Source organism: Merops nubicus, unplaced genomic scaffold, assembly GCF_000691845.1.
Source record: "Merops nubicus isolate BGI_N331 unplaced genomic scaffold, ASM69184v1 scaffold18807, whole genome shotgun sequence".
In the NCBI taxonomy this organism is placed as follows: domain Eukaryota; kingdom Metazoa; phylum Chordata; class Aves; order Coraciiformes; family Meropidae; genus Merops; species Merops nubicus.
The window spans coordinates 1-18,576 of record NW_008619793.1 but is presented as its reverse complement, the minus strand read 5'-3'; the positions used below and the strand labels follow the sequence as shown (position 1 = coordinate 18,576).

General features: G+C 38.3%; 1 protein-coding gene across 1 annotated transcript; it reads right to left on the bottom strand.

Moving 5' to 3' along the window:
• Window positions 1-1,000: 1,000 nt before the first annotated feature.
• On the bottom strand, window positions 1,001-18,398 carry CPSF3 (cleavage and polyadenylation specific factor 3, 73kDa; the record flags this gene model as incomplete). The annotated part of the gene is made up of 17 exons (XM_008943932.1): window positions 1,001-1,197; window positions 2,648-2,744; window positions 3,357-3,426; window positions 5,141-5,228; window positions 5,775-5,869; window positions 6,631-6,729; window positions 7,476-7,584; window positions 7,976-8,128; window positions 9,124-9,270; window positions 10,043-10,201; window positions 10,581-10,756; window positions 12,488-12,638; window positions 13,576-13,665; window positions 15,339-15,516; window positions 16,480-16,608; window positions 17,531-17,628; window positions 18,276-18,398. Coding segments are annotated over 17 exons (2,064 nt in total), but the record flags the coding sequence as incomplete, so codon positions are not given.
• Between the last annotated feature and the right edge of the window lie 178 nt (window positions 18,399-18,576).

The following is an 18,576-nucleotide window of genomic DNA, read 5'->3' as shown; positions in this document are numbered from 1 at the left end:
TGAAGGCACACTCCAAAACAAACACAAAGCATCTTTTTAAAGTGAAAGGATTCTTACTTGTTCTAAAGATAGCCTTCCTCTTTAAGAAAAGGCGATTATCTTGTTTTAAAAGACTTCATACTCTCATTTAGCTAGCTAACATACAATTTGGGGAGGAAGCCTGTCACTAATTCTAATAATAATAATACACTAATTCTGCTTGTAGCAATACTGCTATAAGGATTATCAAGTGCCAGTTGAATCAAATGAGAAAAGGTGAGGGGTAGGGAGAGTGTGTGTACAAAAGATACTTTGTAGAAAACTCACTTTCTGCAGACATTTTCCAGCATGATTTACAACTGCAACTGATTCGGAGTATCACATTTCTATATGAAATCCTTCTCTACCTTCTGCCCAGTACCCCCTTTTGCTTTGCCCAAAGACCTTTTCTCCAGCACCAAGTGACGGGGATGTCAGTGGGAGCAAGCCTGTGTACCAATCACAGAAATAATAACAGGAGCCATTTGCACTTGAAACTATTAAGAGGCAATAAAATGCTTATGACTTTGCTTGAAGCTGGTTTTGTTCATCTAGCCCAGTTAATGGCAATGCCTTTGTGGTTTTAAAACTCCAGTTAACCCCAGAATGCAGACATGGGTTCCATTTTAAAGGTGTTCAAGGCCCATCTGACTTCAAGCAGATACAAAGAGGCAATTAATTGCCTCCTGGACAGGAACAAAATTCTATACAAGCTTGATTCTGAGCATATGCAAACCCCAAGCATCCAATTTATCGTCCAACAGACTGCTAGTCTTCAAAAATATAAAACTATTTAATTTTTGTAATTCTACACTTAGATTGGTAAGCAATTTTTTCTTTCTCTAAGAAGGAACATAGGTATACTTTGGCCTCATTTTATTGTGATTATTATGCACAAATATAGTTGCTGTAAGGTGGCTCAACCATTATTTGAAATAACTCATCAGTTTCACAGTCATAGAAATTGATACATTTGATTTAGTGAAGAAAAACATTTTATTTACTCTTAAAAAATAGTCCAAATAAATTGAACATTTAAAGGATTTTTTTTTTTTGTGTCCTAGTTATCTAAAAAAGTTAACATACTGGGCTGAGGGCATCATAAAGCCTCTGTGCAGCCAGTTCCACCATTTCACGAAGGGATTCGTCATCTTCACTTCCTGGCTCACAGTCAACTGTCTAGAAAAAAAAAAGAAGCATATTAGAACAACTAGCACTTCTTATGACTTTTTGGCATGTAAATAATGCTCATAAGAGGCAAAGGAAAAAAGCAGTCATGCAAACTGAAAATAAAGTTATCAAGAGTGGCACTGTGTGTTTTTAAACGGTCTGCCAACGTGTAGAGGAGTTCGGAGAAGACTCACATGAGTCCTGCTGACTAAAAGGAAGCCTAATCTCGAGTTTTATGCTTAGATTAAGAACTTGTTTCCAAAGTACTATGCAAAATTTATTAAGTCCTGTAGATTACATTTAATTGAAAATCAAATAAAACTGCACAAGGTTCAGTCCTCGGAGATTTCACTGTGTCTGTGAATTCAATGCTTTTAATACTATCTAACAATGCTGTTGAAAGCACGTTACCTGTAAGAGCACTGCGTAAGAGTTAAAGTGGAGAAAATAAATCCACACATCCCACCATATAGTCAGATCTATACTAAACAGTATTTTATTTTAGTTAGAACTATTGAAGTTGTATAGGAAGATACATATGCACATAATGGAGGCAGATCTTCCTTGCAAAATTCGGTTGCCAGTGGCACACACTTGCCATTGCCAACACAGTAAGTGAAACAAGTACTACAAAGATACTGTTGAGGCAGTCCTCAAGGACAGCACCTGCGAGCTACTCCAGTAGAATATATTTCTGCTAATAGTGGCAATACATAATATATTTTTAAAATACTATTAATAATGACAAAAAGTCTATACATTAATATGCTTAAGGACACAAAGGACTTGGTTTTAACCATTGTTTACAGTTCCAAATTGTTCAAATAACTAGGTGTGACAGCTTCTTAAAGCAGCCTTCTGACAGGCATGACATCCAGTTCTGAACCTAGCTGATAAACTGATAAAGTATTTCTTTTTGGGGGTAATTCGGGGTTTCAATTTAGCTACAAAAGAATCAAGGTGACCCAAAAAAAACCCCCATCACCATCATTCCTACTCTGATTGTTCAGTTATTCAAACCAGAGCCTATGCTTCAAGACCGTTTAAAAAAAGCCACTCTGTGGGTTAAATCAGTTTCTCCTCTACCATCCTTCTTTATTCATTTTTCTACAAGTAGAAAGCTACTGAAAAATAAAGAGTTTTCTTCCAGATTTACTGCATTTGTTACAAAAAGACTGCTAGCATTTTTTAATGGAGAAAACTCTCAGGAAGCACTTCTGTAACAAAGTCAGTGAACTCGGCTTGCAGGCTGGATCAGTGTTTCTCTCAGAAAGGCTGGGTACTGATCGAGCAATGAGAACATGAGGGAAACTAATGGGAAGTGAGCAGGCTTAGGACGTTTCCATAAAAAATACCAAAACATTTCCCTGGCAAATGGGTACATGGTGTCCTGGGCAGGGCCGCCCACCAGGCGGGAGGCTCCCCCCTGCTCCCCGGGGCACACCTTGGCCGTACCCACCCGCGAGTCCAGAGAGAGGTTCGCTGTCTTCCCATCCACCGTGACGCACAGCACCGCCCCGTCCTTTGAGCTCACACAGTCTTCTCCAAACATGTCCCTAAAACAAACACCTGTGCTGAAAGGCGCGGCCAAACTGCAACCTGGGGTTCTTCTTTCCATCAGCCTCAGGGTAGCAGTGTGCCTCTTTTTACCAACTGTTATTTAACCCACACAGATATCACACCAATCTAAATTTTTATGAGAGCGGGTGTCACGTAACAGGAAGTATTTCATCAAAATGCAGCTTAATGTAAACAAAGGGAAGGACTTCTTTGACCTCAAAAGAGGCAAGATCTTTATGTAAACAACAGAATATACATCAGAGTCAGTTTTAATAGAGACGTGATCAACAAAAGTATTTTCATAACCATTCATAGCATAATTTTGGGAGACAACTCAAAAATCTACTTCTTGAAGAAATATCTAGGTCTGGTATTAAAAATTTTAATGACGCTGAGAACTTTTTACTGTACCTTTTTCTTTACTTAATTCCTGGCCTTCACACAAATTGTACTGAAATAAAATTATATAAAGTATTTTTAAATAACTGTATATTTAAACTATATTTTGCTAATATAATTATAAAATAGATAAAAAGTAAATAGAATAAAATTCTATTTACATGGTTAATAGTGATAATTTTCCTTCAGAAAAATATGTGCCAACTTACTGAAGCATGATCTCCATTCTCTTCCTATACACATCCATATCTACTTTTTTTGAAATTTTCTGTACTGCAGCTGAAAAGAAAAAGTCATTTTACTTTCACTGACTTTTGCTGGGAGAGAAAAATGGTATTTTAATTCAGTAGCTTGCGATCTTGTGAACACACTCTAAAATGCACAGAACTATCTGGAATGTTTTTACCCCTACTAAGGAGAAAAAATCCTGCAAGAAGCCACACCTGAGATTAGTTGATAGAATCATCACCATGAAAAAACATGAGAAATAACGCTGAAAGGCACATAAAAAAATACAAAGAGAAATAAATTGAGTGTGGGATGGGAAATCTATATTACAATAAGGAAGCAAAGACTTAGCGAAAGAGCCATCCAGCCATATAAAGAGAGATGGAGAGGTCAAACTACAACCCAATAACACTTCTGTTTTTGGATAGGTTCACTAGAGCAGAATATGAAGAATATGAAGGCGTAGCTTGAAGGGCTGATATATATTGAATATAATCACAATCGAGATCAGAAAATTACACGCTCAATTTGCTTAGATCAACATGATTGAAGAACCTTTTCCACAGATAAATTAAGAACTGCTATGTGAATTTATAAACACAGGAGAAAGGATTTTTAACAAATTTGTTGAGTCAGGTATGGGACTAAGCACCTGAGGAACACTGATTGCTATTTTATATAAAAGGAATGATGACAGAATGAATTGACAGGGAAGTCAGCTTCCATGAAAGGGTGACATGTACAGGATATGGCACAGGATCTGAGGCTCATTTGAAGGCTTCTAGGTTTAACAGTGCATCTCAGATGTGTCCTGGATTCATGTCAGAAGGACCTTCTGACCTCCTCCTCCCCAATACTCTAGTTCCCCCACAAATTAAAAATGGGCACTTAGGTCACATGTGCCACTGGTCCCCCGTTTTAGGGTCAAAGAACACACCTGCCGGGCACAACAGACATAACCCATGACTTCTTAAGTTTGATCTAGGGATCAATTTAGTAAGATCTCTATTCATATTGCCCTTTTGCAAAAAAAACAAAACAAAACAAAACAATGAAACAACAAAACAAAACCCACACCAATAAAAGTAGTAACATTTGGTTTTATGCAATACCCAAAGAATAGAATTTTGAGTTCTGCTTGCCTAAGCACATCCAACCTAGAGATAGGCAATGCTCCAAGATGGACCCAACTGCCACTTCCTTCACTGAGCGAGCAAGGGTGCACAAAGGCAGAATTTAATCAGATCTTTGTAAGTAAGATAATACTGTATATTCCAAGTAATGATGCAGGTAATGCCAAAAAAAGTGACTTAAAGCCCTAGAAAATAACTTTTAAAAAAAATCCTTATTTTATTTTGCTAAATGGATTATCATTAAATTAACTGTCTTACTGTGTTGCCAAGCTGTCAACACTTATCCTCAATGGCCAACCAAATATTCAACACTTGCTCTGGACTCTTAGCATAGTGACATACATGTTCAAAAGCAGAACAGTGAAAAAATAGAAATTATCATCACTACTAATCCAAACAAAATTGCTGTAATTCTTGAGCAGCAACATCCAGCAAATGAATGTGTTACAAATAATGAAGACCAAGTTATAATTCTGTTTTCAAGTAGCAAATCTTACTCCCTAAAAAGTTTGATAAGGAGAGGAAATAAAATAAGAGGGTTGCAATCTATTTCAAGGCTTTATATCCCTCTAGGCTTGATTAAAAAAAAGAACAAATGCCTTAGTTAAATAAGCATACACTAAACTTACTACCTTTCTGTATTTTGGGATTTGACTGAACTTCCAGTATCACTGTTGTCACGGTGTCTGCATACATATCATTAGCAGGATTTGCCACCCACTGGAAGAATAATAATGAAAAAACAAATTAATAATTCAAGCCCATTACTTGGGCTGAGCAAACAATGCAACATAAACCCAATGTAACATTCTTTGCATTCTCCTCTTTGCTTTTCTCCGAGTTCTAGTTTCAAATGACTGTCATACATTTCACATCCAATTATTAACTACTTGGTATATTCCAGTAACTTCCCATGAAAAAAATCAAGCTGTTCAAAACACATATATGAAATAATTATTCATTACTGCAACTCTTGGGGGGGTAGAGGGAAGATCACGTGACATTATTTCTGATTACTGTATGTCAAATAAAAAAAAGGGCATCAGAGCTGCCATTACACTCCAGAGTCACAGCAGTGGCTACATAAACCAACACACATCAACACAGGACCACAGCTCAAAGAGAACTTTGTTCTAGCTTTCATTCTTCTTGCCATCTAACAGAAAGCTAGTTAAAACATTTAATGCTGTGTGGCATCTATATGATACCATTTTGCAGAAACCATAGAACAAAATACTTCTTTCTTTCTCCCTCACCAATGCCCACCTCAAGGACTACCATGCCTGGCTCCTGAATCACAGTAATATTTTTGAAAACCTTCAGGGCTGGTTTTTGTTGAATTTCTATTTCTTCTACATCACCTAAGAAGTTAAAACAAATGGTTAGCAAGAATAAAATCATACTGAAAGCAAGACCAATATCACCTGCATAAGAAAACAGGCCATTTTAAGAGTCAAGAGGAGTTGTCTGATATTATCACAGCTGCTCAGAGAAGTCCACAAAATGGAACCACATACTCACATCCCCTGTATGGCGATATCATTTTGTTTGTTTTGGACTGTTGTGAGTTTTTTAGTATATAATATTGGCCATTTTACTCATGTTGAATTATCGTATTTGACTGGCTTTGTACACGGATATGAGCACACTAGCAAAAAAGGAAAAGAAATCTAGTGGTTCATTTGCTAAATTAACCAGCTCCTCCTATACTCTTAAAGGGTAACCCACTTCTTGCATAAGCACAGAACTTAAAACAAAAGCATTTGTGTGCCATGTAGCACACAGGTTATGGCACCTGCACATCAACTGAATACAGGTGTTGTCTTCACTGGTGATATCGATTAGTTTCTGACATTGGAAAAGAAAAATCATTCTGAGCTTTAAATCTGGGAAGAGATCCTGAGAACTCTGCGCACCTTTAATCAACTAGGACAGAATTTGCCCCTAACCTTTAAGGAAGCTGGGCAGAGACACCAGGGACCACATTGGTGGCAGATTTAAACAGCTTCTGAGTCAGAAAAAGGCCACAAGGTTAGATTCTTGCCTCCTGGGGAGACAGAAGAGGCTGTCTGTCACAAAGGAGGATACAGCTTTTGTTTTTAGGCAATTGCCAAATACGTACCAGTAAGTTTTTGTAGCTGATAATAAAGCAGATTAAAAGGGCCTGTATATGGAATGGCTTGTGTCTGTGTTACAGTGCTCATCGCCAAGTCCGTATAATCTGAAAGAAGTTTTAAAAGTATGTATTAAAAACTATCCCTTTGAATTCACTTCTTAAAAATTAAAATTGCCACTACAGCTAAATAATGCCATTGATACATTTAAGACAGAGGGCTGAAAAGGACAAGTTTTAAAGGGCAGGTTGAAGCATTTACTGAAAGATAAATAATGTATTTGAAGTTAAGAAACCAGCATGAGCTTGTTAGTTTTAGCATACCCATTAGAGCCAAACAATGAACTAGGGCAGCAGCATTGCTTTCCCCCAAACTCTTCTAACCTTACATTTAATTATTCTTCTATTTTGAGAATAGAACAATGTCTATCATAATAAATAACACAGGAATAATACACAAATATTTTCACTGCTGTAGCTTTTTACACTAAAAACTAATGATATTTTAGAAACTGGCAGGGCAATTGATCACAGTGCTTTTCTGTTCTCACTGATACATTTTTTGTATATCCACACAGAGGAACTTTTAAGTAACCAGAAGGGAAATGAAATTTTGTTTCTTTTCCTTTATAGAAAGAAAAGATTTAAACTTCAGCAGACAATGAATTTAAAGCCTTTCTTCTCACGACAACCGCTCAGAACTTTAGGCAGAACTAAACCATAATAAACCAAATTATTTGTTATCAAACAAAAAAATACAGGAAAAAAGTAAATATTGTATGTGTTTTAATGACAAAAGAAGGATACAGTAAGTTTCAATTGCCTACTCTGAGTATATTGATATCTTTACTTACTGGAGAGGTCACATGGAGAAAGGATGTGATAGTTGAAGTTTCTTTTCACTAGGATTCCAGAAATTCTCTGTCCTTGCTCTGGTTTTTTATCTGCTAAAGATCCCATCACCTGAAAAAAAAAAAAAAACACACATAGTTCAACAAGGCAATCTGACATATTCATAGCTTAAAGTTAAGTATGGAGATAAAATCTATTTTTCTCAATAAAAATCAAACATAATATAAAGTTAACTCTGAAAACAGAAGGTCAGGTTAACCAACAAACATTCTGAGATGTAACATAAGAAAAGGCTGGAAGAGTGAGGAGCCAAAAAAACTCAGCAAAATAAACCCAAATCAATCCCCAAACACAACACTAAGCTCAAAACATTCACATACTTCAAGCCCTTGGAAAACAGAAAAACCAAAACCAATTAAAAATAGGGGCTTGGAAAAAAATGTGTAGTTTTTATCCCAGAAGAAAGTACTGTTGTACAGATTAGGAAATACTGATTTCATACCTTGGCAAGTTTTTCTCCTCTGAAGTTTAATGTCACAGCTTCAGTATTCCGAGGGTTATGGACTTCTATATGGACTTCATCGTTATCCTCATACTCCCGTATCAACGCCGCCTTCAGTCGGGCCATCTCGTTCTGCTCACCATGAACTAAAATCTACAGGAAAGACAGGTTTCCTTTCAGCAGCAGTTACTTGTCCAGCTAGGCATGTTTAATAAATAAATTATCCAAGAAAACTGCCATCTTTTACCTCATCTTCATCAAAATATAATTCCATGAGGCCACAACACACACAGTATTAGCTCAATTCTACTACATAGTTTTCTGTGTATCTCTGAATTCTGTGCATTATTCAGAGGTCTAGGTTTCACCACCTTGACAATTAGTAGAAAAATACATGCCCATGAACAGAATCCCATTTAACGTTTCATACGCAAAACGCAATGTTCTGTTACATGGAAGTATTAATTTAAGTTCAATAACAGAAGTTAGTTAGCTTTACATTTTTGTGTCTGCCTGTAGATAAATATAAACATAATAAAATTGGAATTCAGAGAGGATTCTTCACAGTTCACAATTTTCTTTGCCAAGTTAAATCCTCTCTTCTTCTGCTATGGTTTTGTTTGTCTGTGCTTGCACACTGATTCTCCTCCAGTCTCAGTAAGTCTCAGATCCTTGCCCCCATTTTCATGTCCTTGTCCTTCACACCTCCTGTTCCCTGCGATTGGCTCATGCTTTCCCCCACAAGTGCTGCCTTTGTCTTCTGCTCCCTGCTACAAGCCTTTAATCAATGTTTCCTTGGTTTTTTGGGGGGAAATTCCAGTAAATTATTCCAATACCAGTGTCCCCAACTCTGTCATCCCATACCGTATCTTACTTGGGCAAATCACTGCTGAAACAGGTTACAGCCATATCACTTTCTTGAAAGTCATCCCCAGATACCCCACACACAGATGGTCAAGAGCAAGTTAATCTTTACTTTGCTAAGGTAACGTGATGAAAAATGGTTAAAATCTCCACCTTCTACTACTCAAAGCACAGAGATGCTGGTTAGTGCTGGACACCAGTACCTGCCTTGATGTTCACTCAAGGCTTGAGACCTGGTTTGCTGAATCCCTCTGGGGAAACGGGCAGCGTGTGTACATACTAACCACGTGTGGAGGTTTCAGGGCCCGGATAAATTCACTGGTTTGTTGATAATCTGTGTGAGCAGAGAAAGAAATGTAATCCACAGACATCTTCAGTGGGAGCTTTTGCCCTGACATAGTTGTGATCTCTTCAGGTTCAGACATGATGTGCTAGAAAAAAAAAGAGCACTTTAAATAAAAAATGTAAAGCCTCCTACAGACACTATATAACTAATGCTTTACATTTTAAAAATCAATTAAATAATACCAGCACCCAGGCTAAATGTGAAGAACTGAAAAAAAATCTCTTAAAGATCACAAAACACACATTCACAAATGAAAAAATCATGCACAGCACACAGCATTTCATCTTTTGCATGATCAGCAGATCTGGGAGTTCACTCCTCTTCCAGATACATCTCTCTCAAATTTGCATTGAAATTATAACAGGTGTGTGACTTCTATCCCTAAAGGCAAAACTAGATGCTCTGGTTGCCCTTATCAGATGGAACTTGGAAGTATTTCATACTCTACAACTGGACAGTGGCACATGTGCAAGGCAGTCTGACCTCTGACACATAAGTAGTTCCAGATTTAACATCAACACCTCTATAATTAGGGTCAGGGCTCCCCTCCCAAGAAGTTAAGTGGTGGAGGGGGCTAAAGATGGAGGAAAGTATCAACTATTCTTTCTCTGGCCAAGATAACTGCTCCCAGAAAAGATTATTCTGTATATAGTATGTATGTAAGTATGGCCACTGGAAATGGCCATATGCAAATTTTCTGTACTTTTCATTAGTATTAGCCAAAAGCTGTTAGTTTTGATTTCCTAATTATGCATACCTAGCAATAACCTTCTCAAGTACATCCAAACAAAAACACCTGCTATTGGCCAATTCTTTTTGAGCACAGTATGAATACTCCTTTATATTAAGCAACTCACCTTGGCAAGCGTTCCCTCAACGCAGTACCCTGCTATAATTACTCCGTTCCTCTTATCCGTGCACCAGCTCTCAAACAGCTCTCTGGACAAGCCACTCTGCATCATACCTGGGGAAGCCATCACAACACTTGGGCCAATATCATCAAAATGATCCATACTCTATATGGGCAAACAGCAAGAATACCAGTTACTGCAGCTCGCTCAGACGACGGGCAGCCTGGCTGCAGCCTTGAACACAGCACAAGTAGAGCTCTGTGTTCACAGACTACATCCCGGCCTCACCAAACTTGCCCTTTGCAGGAAAATTCCTACTGATGCCCATAAGGAGCAAGCTGTAAGTACAGGCATCTATAGTGGAAGAAGAGCTGGGTTGTAAGCTCCCCTCAACCAGCCCTGCAAACACTGGGATAGCAGGTAACTCAGATAAAAACCTGTGCCTAATCCATCTATCAGGCCAATAAACTTGCAAACTATACAGCAAATATGAACTCTTCTGTCACCCTTCCTCCTTTGTAAGACAACCTTAGCTCAAGCTTACCTTCAGATTACTAATATGCTTGAAAACAAATGGATTGTTGATGTTAATCTGCTTGCGGATTTTGTCATTCATGGCATTGACGTACGTCTGATAAACTGCCATACACTTCTTTGCCAAAGAAGAGGCATAGTAGATAGGGATGTCATGGAGTTCAGGATGATTCTGCCAGTATTCATCTAAAAAACAACAACAAAAAGCATTTAAAAGAACAACAACCACAAAAAAACCCCACCAACCAAAAAACCACACAACCCCACCCACAGCATTGTCTCCAAAACGCACGCTCCTCAGAAATGTTAGTAATTCTTATAAAGCACATCTAAAGTGTTTTTTTTTTCATTTCTGTTACAGAAAATTACAATCACAGACTTTTTCCTTCTCACCTGTTCTACTAAAGAAGAAAAAGCAATCAATCACTAACTAAAAATGTACACATATTTAAATTGCATAAGTGAAGAACAATCATCCAAAAACAGAGATACGCTCTTTTTGTTGTATTTGTATATTTAAAATATGGCTTTAACCTAATAACTTTTATTTGTGAAAAAGGATTTCAGAACATGTCAGAGAGGCTCCCTGCCACAACTATGTCAATAACCTCAAGTGTAAGGTGGAAACAGCCAATAAAAGATAGCCAATAGCAGGACTCAAGAGTGACATTAAAAGACTGTGCCCATCATCACAATTTTCTATACCATAACGTAGTAATTTTTTGTCACACACTTATGGAAAGAAGAAAAAAACACAGAAGTCTGCAGGCTCAGTTGTGTAGGCATGGGAGATGCAATTGCATTTTCTGCCTAATGAAGCACCCAACTACATGTCTAGCTTTACCAGATGTATTTGCAAGCTTATCTTTTAGAAACTCACTTTAATATCTACACACAGCAAGGACAGGCCAAATTACAAACTAATGGCTAAGTAATATTTAAAATGTCCTGTTTTTACCTCTTCTATAAAATAAAAAAAACCAACAGTCATTGATAAGCAGTAAATGATCCTACAGAATCGAATACTACCCCATGCCCAGATCCAAATTTCTTATAACCATTTGAATAGCCCACTAACACATTTTGCAAACAAACTAGTTTCTAATGTTGAGCTAAACTGAAATGAAAAGTGAGAAGAATTTCAAGTATTTTAGGTAACACTTTAGATTCAACACCCCTTAAAACCACTATTTTAATTTTGAGATAGTTCTCTTGTGATCTTGCCAGCATTTGCATAAGCAACAAGACTAGTGAAAAAAAAAAAAAACATTTAACATAGAAGAAAGGAAATATGCTAAGAGGAAGCAAAAAAGTCTGGGAATAATTTATTTTTAAACTGTTTCATCTGAAGTACCTTGTAACAACTACCTATATATTTTATGAGAAATGGCTTCTTATGATGGTGTATAATTCCCCTCCTCCCCGTTTTTCCCCTCTTTAACAAAAGCCTAATTTGCTTTCTCATTATTGTTAGGACTTTAGAAATGCTAGAAGTGTCTGTTACTATAAAGATTTCCTCATATAAGTTTCTGAATTAAAGGGCAAAGATAGTGAAACTCTGGAACAAAATACACCTTTTTTAGCAGTACAGTTTAAACAGAACAGCTGTTGTTGTGATTCCTCACTTTTCAATCTGTAATAATAGTCCCTATTTGCTGAAATCCTGGTTCAACAAGACTCAAAAGTCAAGCAGAGATTACCCTTCCCATTCTAGGTGTAAGTCCTACCTCACACAGAGGCTGGTTGCCTTGGTTGGTTTATTGGTTTTGCATTTGAACAAACGTGTTCAATATTCTCAGGTAATTAGCACGCTGAAGAGTTGTTTAAAAAAATCGTTATACCTGCAAGACTGCATATGAAAATATTCTCATTTAACCTCATGTGTCTGTTATTAAAAGGAGCTGGGAAAGTACATACCTAAAATTAAAAGTAGCTCTTGAGCTCGGCCCAGGGCAAACACAGGTATGAGACCTCTGCCTCCTCTGTTGACAATGTCATGAACAGTGTTACAGAACCTTGCCTCTCGCTCTTCCCTTTTTTCATGGATATGGGTTCCATACGTGGACTCCTACACAGCGAGAAACTGAACATTAAAAGTACTGACACAGACATTAACTCTTGATCTTCTCCTCTGAATCCAATAAGAAAATGCAGAAAAACATACTGGTGTTAATATGGTGGGGAGGGGAGAAAGAGGGGTGAGGTGAAGCCAAAAAAATCTAAATTGTGCCCAAATTCCCATTATCCACTCCCCCAAGACAAAGAAACAAAACTTCCCCTCTCCCAAACCTTTCCCAGCAATCTGGAAAGAGATCGTTAGCAAAAAACCCCAATAGTTAGAACTATTAATTTTGATGCTTCTTTTAAGAGGTTTCAAATTTAACATACTTATTTTCCTAACTGGAAATGCTGCCACTACTTTGATATTCCATTTTATGATTTTTATTACCATTAGTAGTAGTAAAGGTGGTTTCCTTTTCTAATTGATAAGTCTCTCTCTCTTTTATTCCCTTTCTCTTCCCCTTTGTTGGGGGAGGGAGGGTAACAGAGCTACTGATTTTCAATACACAGATTCAGAATAAAACTATTTTCCTCAGAAAACAAAACAAAACAAAACTATGGAATACACTCAGGGGACCTCCACCCATGATAAATTCTCAACATAGCTGGGAGTAGATTAGGATCTACTAAAGAAAGATACCTGGCTAAGTTGGGGGTTGTACAATACATCTAACAAGCACCAGTCAAAACCTAATAAATCTCCCATCGTGAAAAGGTTTGTCTAGAAGCTTAAGGAACTTCACCAGAAGAATTATAAAATGAAAATCAGTCTTTTTAATATAATGAAAAGAAATATGGGAATGTTCTGAACACCCAAGTGTTTGGATATTTAATACAAATCATATACTACCATTAAATCTACAGTCTCATTCCATTTTAGCTTTAAGTAATACCCCTATACATATTTAATTACTAATATGAACAAATAGTTTTGTAAAGCTTACAATTATAAGAATATCAGGTTTAATATTGGGAATCTCAGCTGCCATCAGATGTCTGTCTTCCTGTCTTGAGAAATCACCTGTATATAAAAGCTGTTGGAGATAAAGAGAAGCAGTTATTCTGGTTACAGGTTCTGCCAAGTTGACAGTCTTTTAAAAGCTGCTATATAAGAATGGTACTTCTTAAGCAAATGTGGTTTTAAGGAATTTATGATAAAAGGGTCACTTGAACTTTAACAAAAGACTCTTCGTTCTTCTGATATTTTCTGATACTAAAAAACCCCTGTAATCTAGGAAATTCTCCAAACAGAATGAATTCTGTTCCTCAGAATGTTCCTCACTACACCAAGAAGTAATTTGTAACTGTTAGTAATTTTTAATGGATTAACTGCAGGGTGCAATGCAGCTCTCTCTGCCCAAAACAATGGCTTCAAAACAGAACATTTTTTACTTTAAAAATCATTCCACTGACAAAAATGGGAATAACAACAAAAGATATTGTCAGCAACAGCAGATAATTGGTCTACAGGCAACCTACTATCATATTCCTCATCTGCTTCACACAGAATTAAAGAAAATAATGGATATTAAAATGCAATCCGTTTGAATCATGCGCAGTAAAGGGGTGTGGTGGTTTAACCCCAGCTGGCAGCCAAGCACCACACAGCTGCCCCCTCCCCCCTCCCTCCTTATACACTGAGCGTGGTGCTCCATGGTGTGCAAGCCCTTTGGCTAGCTCGGGTCTGCTGTCCTAGCCACGCTCCCTCCCAGCTTTTGTGAACCTGCTGGCTGGTAGACTGTGGGAACCTGCCAAGTCCTTCCCCAGGATAAGCACTACTTAGCAACTGCTGAACCATCAGTGTGCTGTCAACATTATCTCTCACTAAATCCAAGACACAGCACTGTATCAGCTACTAGGAAGAAAGTAACTCTGTCCAAGCCAAACCCAGGACAGAGGGGAATCTCCTTTTCTATTATGCCTTAATCGGGACACAAAAAACAGCAGTAAGGTATCTATATTTTATTGTAGTCGTTGCAAATTCAGTCTTATTTCTATACTTTTTTTAAACTTTTAAAAATCTCAATCATTATAAATGACGAACGAAGGCCTACTAGAAAGCAAGCCTCGGGCCTTCCACCTCTCTCACCTCTTCAGGGTTGTATGAAACTTTTCTCAGGCAGTGATTATCCTACTGAACTTCAATTCATGAAATTAATTTCAAATATCTGCTTTTGACATAGTGCTGCCTGTGATTATATGACTCACTTGATCTTCCTCTGCCTAAAATTAATAGCAAACCTATTTCTTCAGGCACTTTAACATAAGAGTGTTTTGAGAACAATATAACTTGCATACTTGACAAATGACTTTAAAGCACTCAGGACAGGCAGACATGATAAGTTAGAACTACAAAACCAAACATCTGCTCATAGTTTTTCCTAAAATGCAGATTCCATAAGACTGCCTCAACCATCGGCCACCTATAAGCAGACTAGCAAGGAAAACTACAAGTCTACTGGTTCCAAGTCTGAGTCAAAACCCCCTCCCATGACATCCAAACACCCCACCAGGTTCAAGACACACATCACTTGCTAGTTCTCACCAATGAGAAAACACATGCTCTAAGTCAAGGCCTCCAACCCTGACTTGAGTCCAAGTCTGTCTGACAGCTACAGCCACAGCGGTGGTGCTTAACAGACAATAAACAATTAATGACTGCATTAGAATTCAGGCTCGATTTCAACTTTATAAAAAAAGAAAATACCTTCACACCAGCTATTTCAATCATAAACATGGCTGCTCCCAGAACATGGCCTGCGTGGTAACACCAGAATTTGATTCCTGCCACCTCTTTCACTTCATGGAAGTTGATGGTCTCGATCTTGTCCATGCTTTCTTCAAGGTCTGTTTCTGTATACAGCATGTCATCCGCTGATATATTACTGGATGTAAGTGAAATGGCTAAATATCAGCTCATCTTACCAGCTCAGATTGGAAAACAGCAGGAAAAACCACTTCCTGGATTCTCCCCCACTGACAGTGGAACTCCCACCCGGCAAGGTTACGTCTCCCACACTAGGGATCGGCTCCGTGCGGAGCACCACGTACCTCACGTACCCACCTCAGCAGCAGAGTTACAGCACCTTGCTTTTGAAGGGCCACACCAGAACTGCCTTTGCAGTCCAGGACCTGCTCTGTGTTTGTCTCAAGTACATTCCCAGCGTACAAAGCAGATTCCCAGCGGTGGGCAGAGATCTGCCACTTAGCTTGTAACACTCCCCACAAACCAGGTGGAACCCCCCCCACTTCTCCCAGTGGCCCAGAGCAGGCAAGTGACCAGGGCTGGCCATCAGGGTCCTGACCCAAGCAAGCACCTGCTGAGCTGAGATGTGTTGGGGACAACTGCATTCACACAGAAAAGACGTGTCTAGGCGTGTAAGAGAAGAGGGAAAAAAAGAAAAGGGAAAAAAAAATAAAGAGACAGAGCACTCTTAGTGTATTTAACATTTAATCTGACCTACTCCTGAAGAGTCATTTTTATCTTTAGGAGCTTAAAATTCACTATTTCTGTGGAGCTTAATTGAAAATGGCCATTAAAAAGCATGAGAACGAAAGAGTGAAAATGGGGGGAAAAAAGAGATACTACTGAAAGTCCAAATAACGCAAATTAAAAGAATGAGTAAAGAAGGGGCTATTTTTTTTTTATTGATAGGAAATTATTTGAGAGACACAATATTCATGAGGCAGTAAGATGGTTCATTACTTCTAACCTGGTCATAATATTGCTACATGTGGTAACATCCAGCTTCATCCAGCCACCTTTGGTGGCTTCATCTTGAGTCTCCTATTGGATATACAGGTGAAATAATTCAGGAGTTGAAGAGACAACTCACAGGTCAGCTTACCTGACTTTGACATAGTCTGAAAGAAGCCATCTGTAAATAGCCTTTGTGGCATGAGTCATAAATGTCCTTCCTTTAAAACTTGTTTTCTGCAAAAACCATGGTAAAGCCCCACAGTGATCTAAATGGAAACTTAAAATAGACACAAAAACCCAATTAATACATTATACAGCACTAATATAACTCATACAATTCACTACTTCAGTGGATTACCATAGCATCACTGAAGTCCAGAAAGAGAATTTTCAGCCTCATTGTTAACTACACTATCCCACACTCTGTGCACTAGTGACTAGAAATGCAACCAAGAAAAGGTAAGAGTAGTACAGGAAATTCTCCATTAATTGCAAAGGTTTTACCCATATAATTTCAGAATCAACTTTTTTTTTTTTTTTCTAATTTGCATAGAGGGAGAAAAATAACAGGAATCAGGAACTTGGTAAATATCAAAGATACAAGCAGGCTAACAAAAGTGGTCCTTCCTAAGTGCAGGTCAGACACTGTGGATTAAAACATGAGTTACTAAAATAAAATTACTCGGCCACACTTCTGGTTTGACCTGTCTTAAGGAACTGCTTTTGAAATACAGGCAGAACAAGCAAATACCATGAAAACTGAAGGTTTTATAGAGACCTGGTTAAAACTGATTATATCACTTAGCAACGGCTCTCCTGTTCTCTCTGGCACTAGATTTAAACCACATTCAAATCTTATATAAGTCTACAAGAACCTTTTTTCTTCAAAGCAAACAGAGCAAAAGCCTCAGCCAATACTTTTCAGCAGTCTTGATGTACAAAATTCACTCTAGAAGCTGTCTCAATGGTGTCAAAGCAGGGCAAGTTACAAAACTGTCAGACATCCCAGAGAGCTCAGAGGAGAGCAGTAATGTCAAAAGTGACTCAACATCCTTAATTTAAAAAAAAGTTGTCAACTAAAATTTTGCCATGCCATTACCATCTACATAACACTCGTTTCCAGTTTCTCTTAATAACCTGCAAGTGAACACAGTTCAGACCATGGCTTCAGCACAATTCTTCTTTTAGGTGCAACTCACTGACTAATGAGGAGGAGATCAATCTCAGCAGGATCTATCAAATCAATGTAAGGAAGCGCATCCATTCCTTCCAGTCCAGGATGGATTCCACAGTCAAGCTGAAAAAAATGAAAGAAAAGTTCAAGCGTCTAATAGAACATAAAAAAACCTTTCCCACTTTGGTCTAAAATATAGTTACTAGCAACTGGTAACTTTTAGCATCATGGAAAAAGTATTTTTTCCTTAAAAACTGCTTTTAGCACTGGATTTCACATCTTGGGCCTAAATTACTTATCTCCACTGGGAAACTGAGCACACTTCAAAAGCTCCCAGTCTTTGTTTATAACCTGGTACCTCTGCAAGCTTTCATTCACACTTCAACAACACCTGCACAGACAGAGCCAGTGGATGTAAGTTATTTCAGCCACCACCTGAGAAGACAGCTGGAAAAGAGGATGTCCGTGGGGTTGTACATACCCATAGCTTAGACATAACAGCTGGCAGACACTAGCCTGAGCTTCCACTGAAACTGCTACGTGTGAATTTTAGAACCCACACTTCAGACACCCGCGTTCTGTCTGGGGATATGGATTTATTTCACAGGAACGCCTGCTATTTTATATGTGATACTGTTCCAGAGTGCTACAAACCCTGCTGCTTCTACCTCAGCAGTCGACTGCAGTGGCTGAATTTAACCAGCAGCACCTTTTGGAGATCTTAAGTCCTGTAACGAGAGGGTGTATAAATACATTCATGCAATAGTTACCATTATTTTTCTTCCTTTAAACTCCAGAATAATGCATGACCTTCCTACTTCTTGGCCAGCACCCCTGCAAAGGGATATCAAAGTCACCAAAATTAGAACAAAACACGCAATATAGATGTAACTCTGTATCGGATGCCTTCCGTGGGATTAGTTCCCTGTGCGGAAATAACGACTGCACAGCTCTTTCAAGCTCAGATATCTGAAGTAACTGAACAGTTTTATCTCCACGGGAACGAGCCCCCGTTTAACGCAGCAGGAACCGAAAGCCCGGGGGCACCCTAGCACCCCGCTCCCCGGGCTC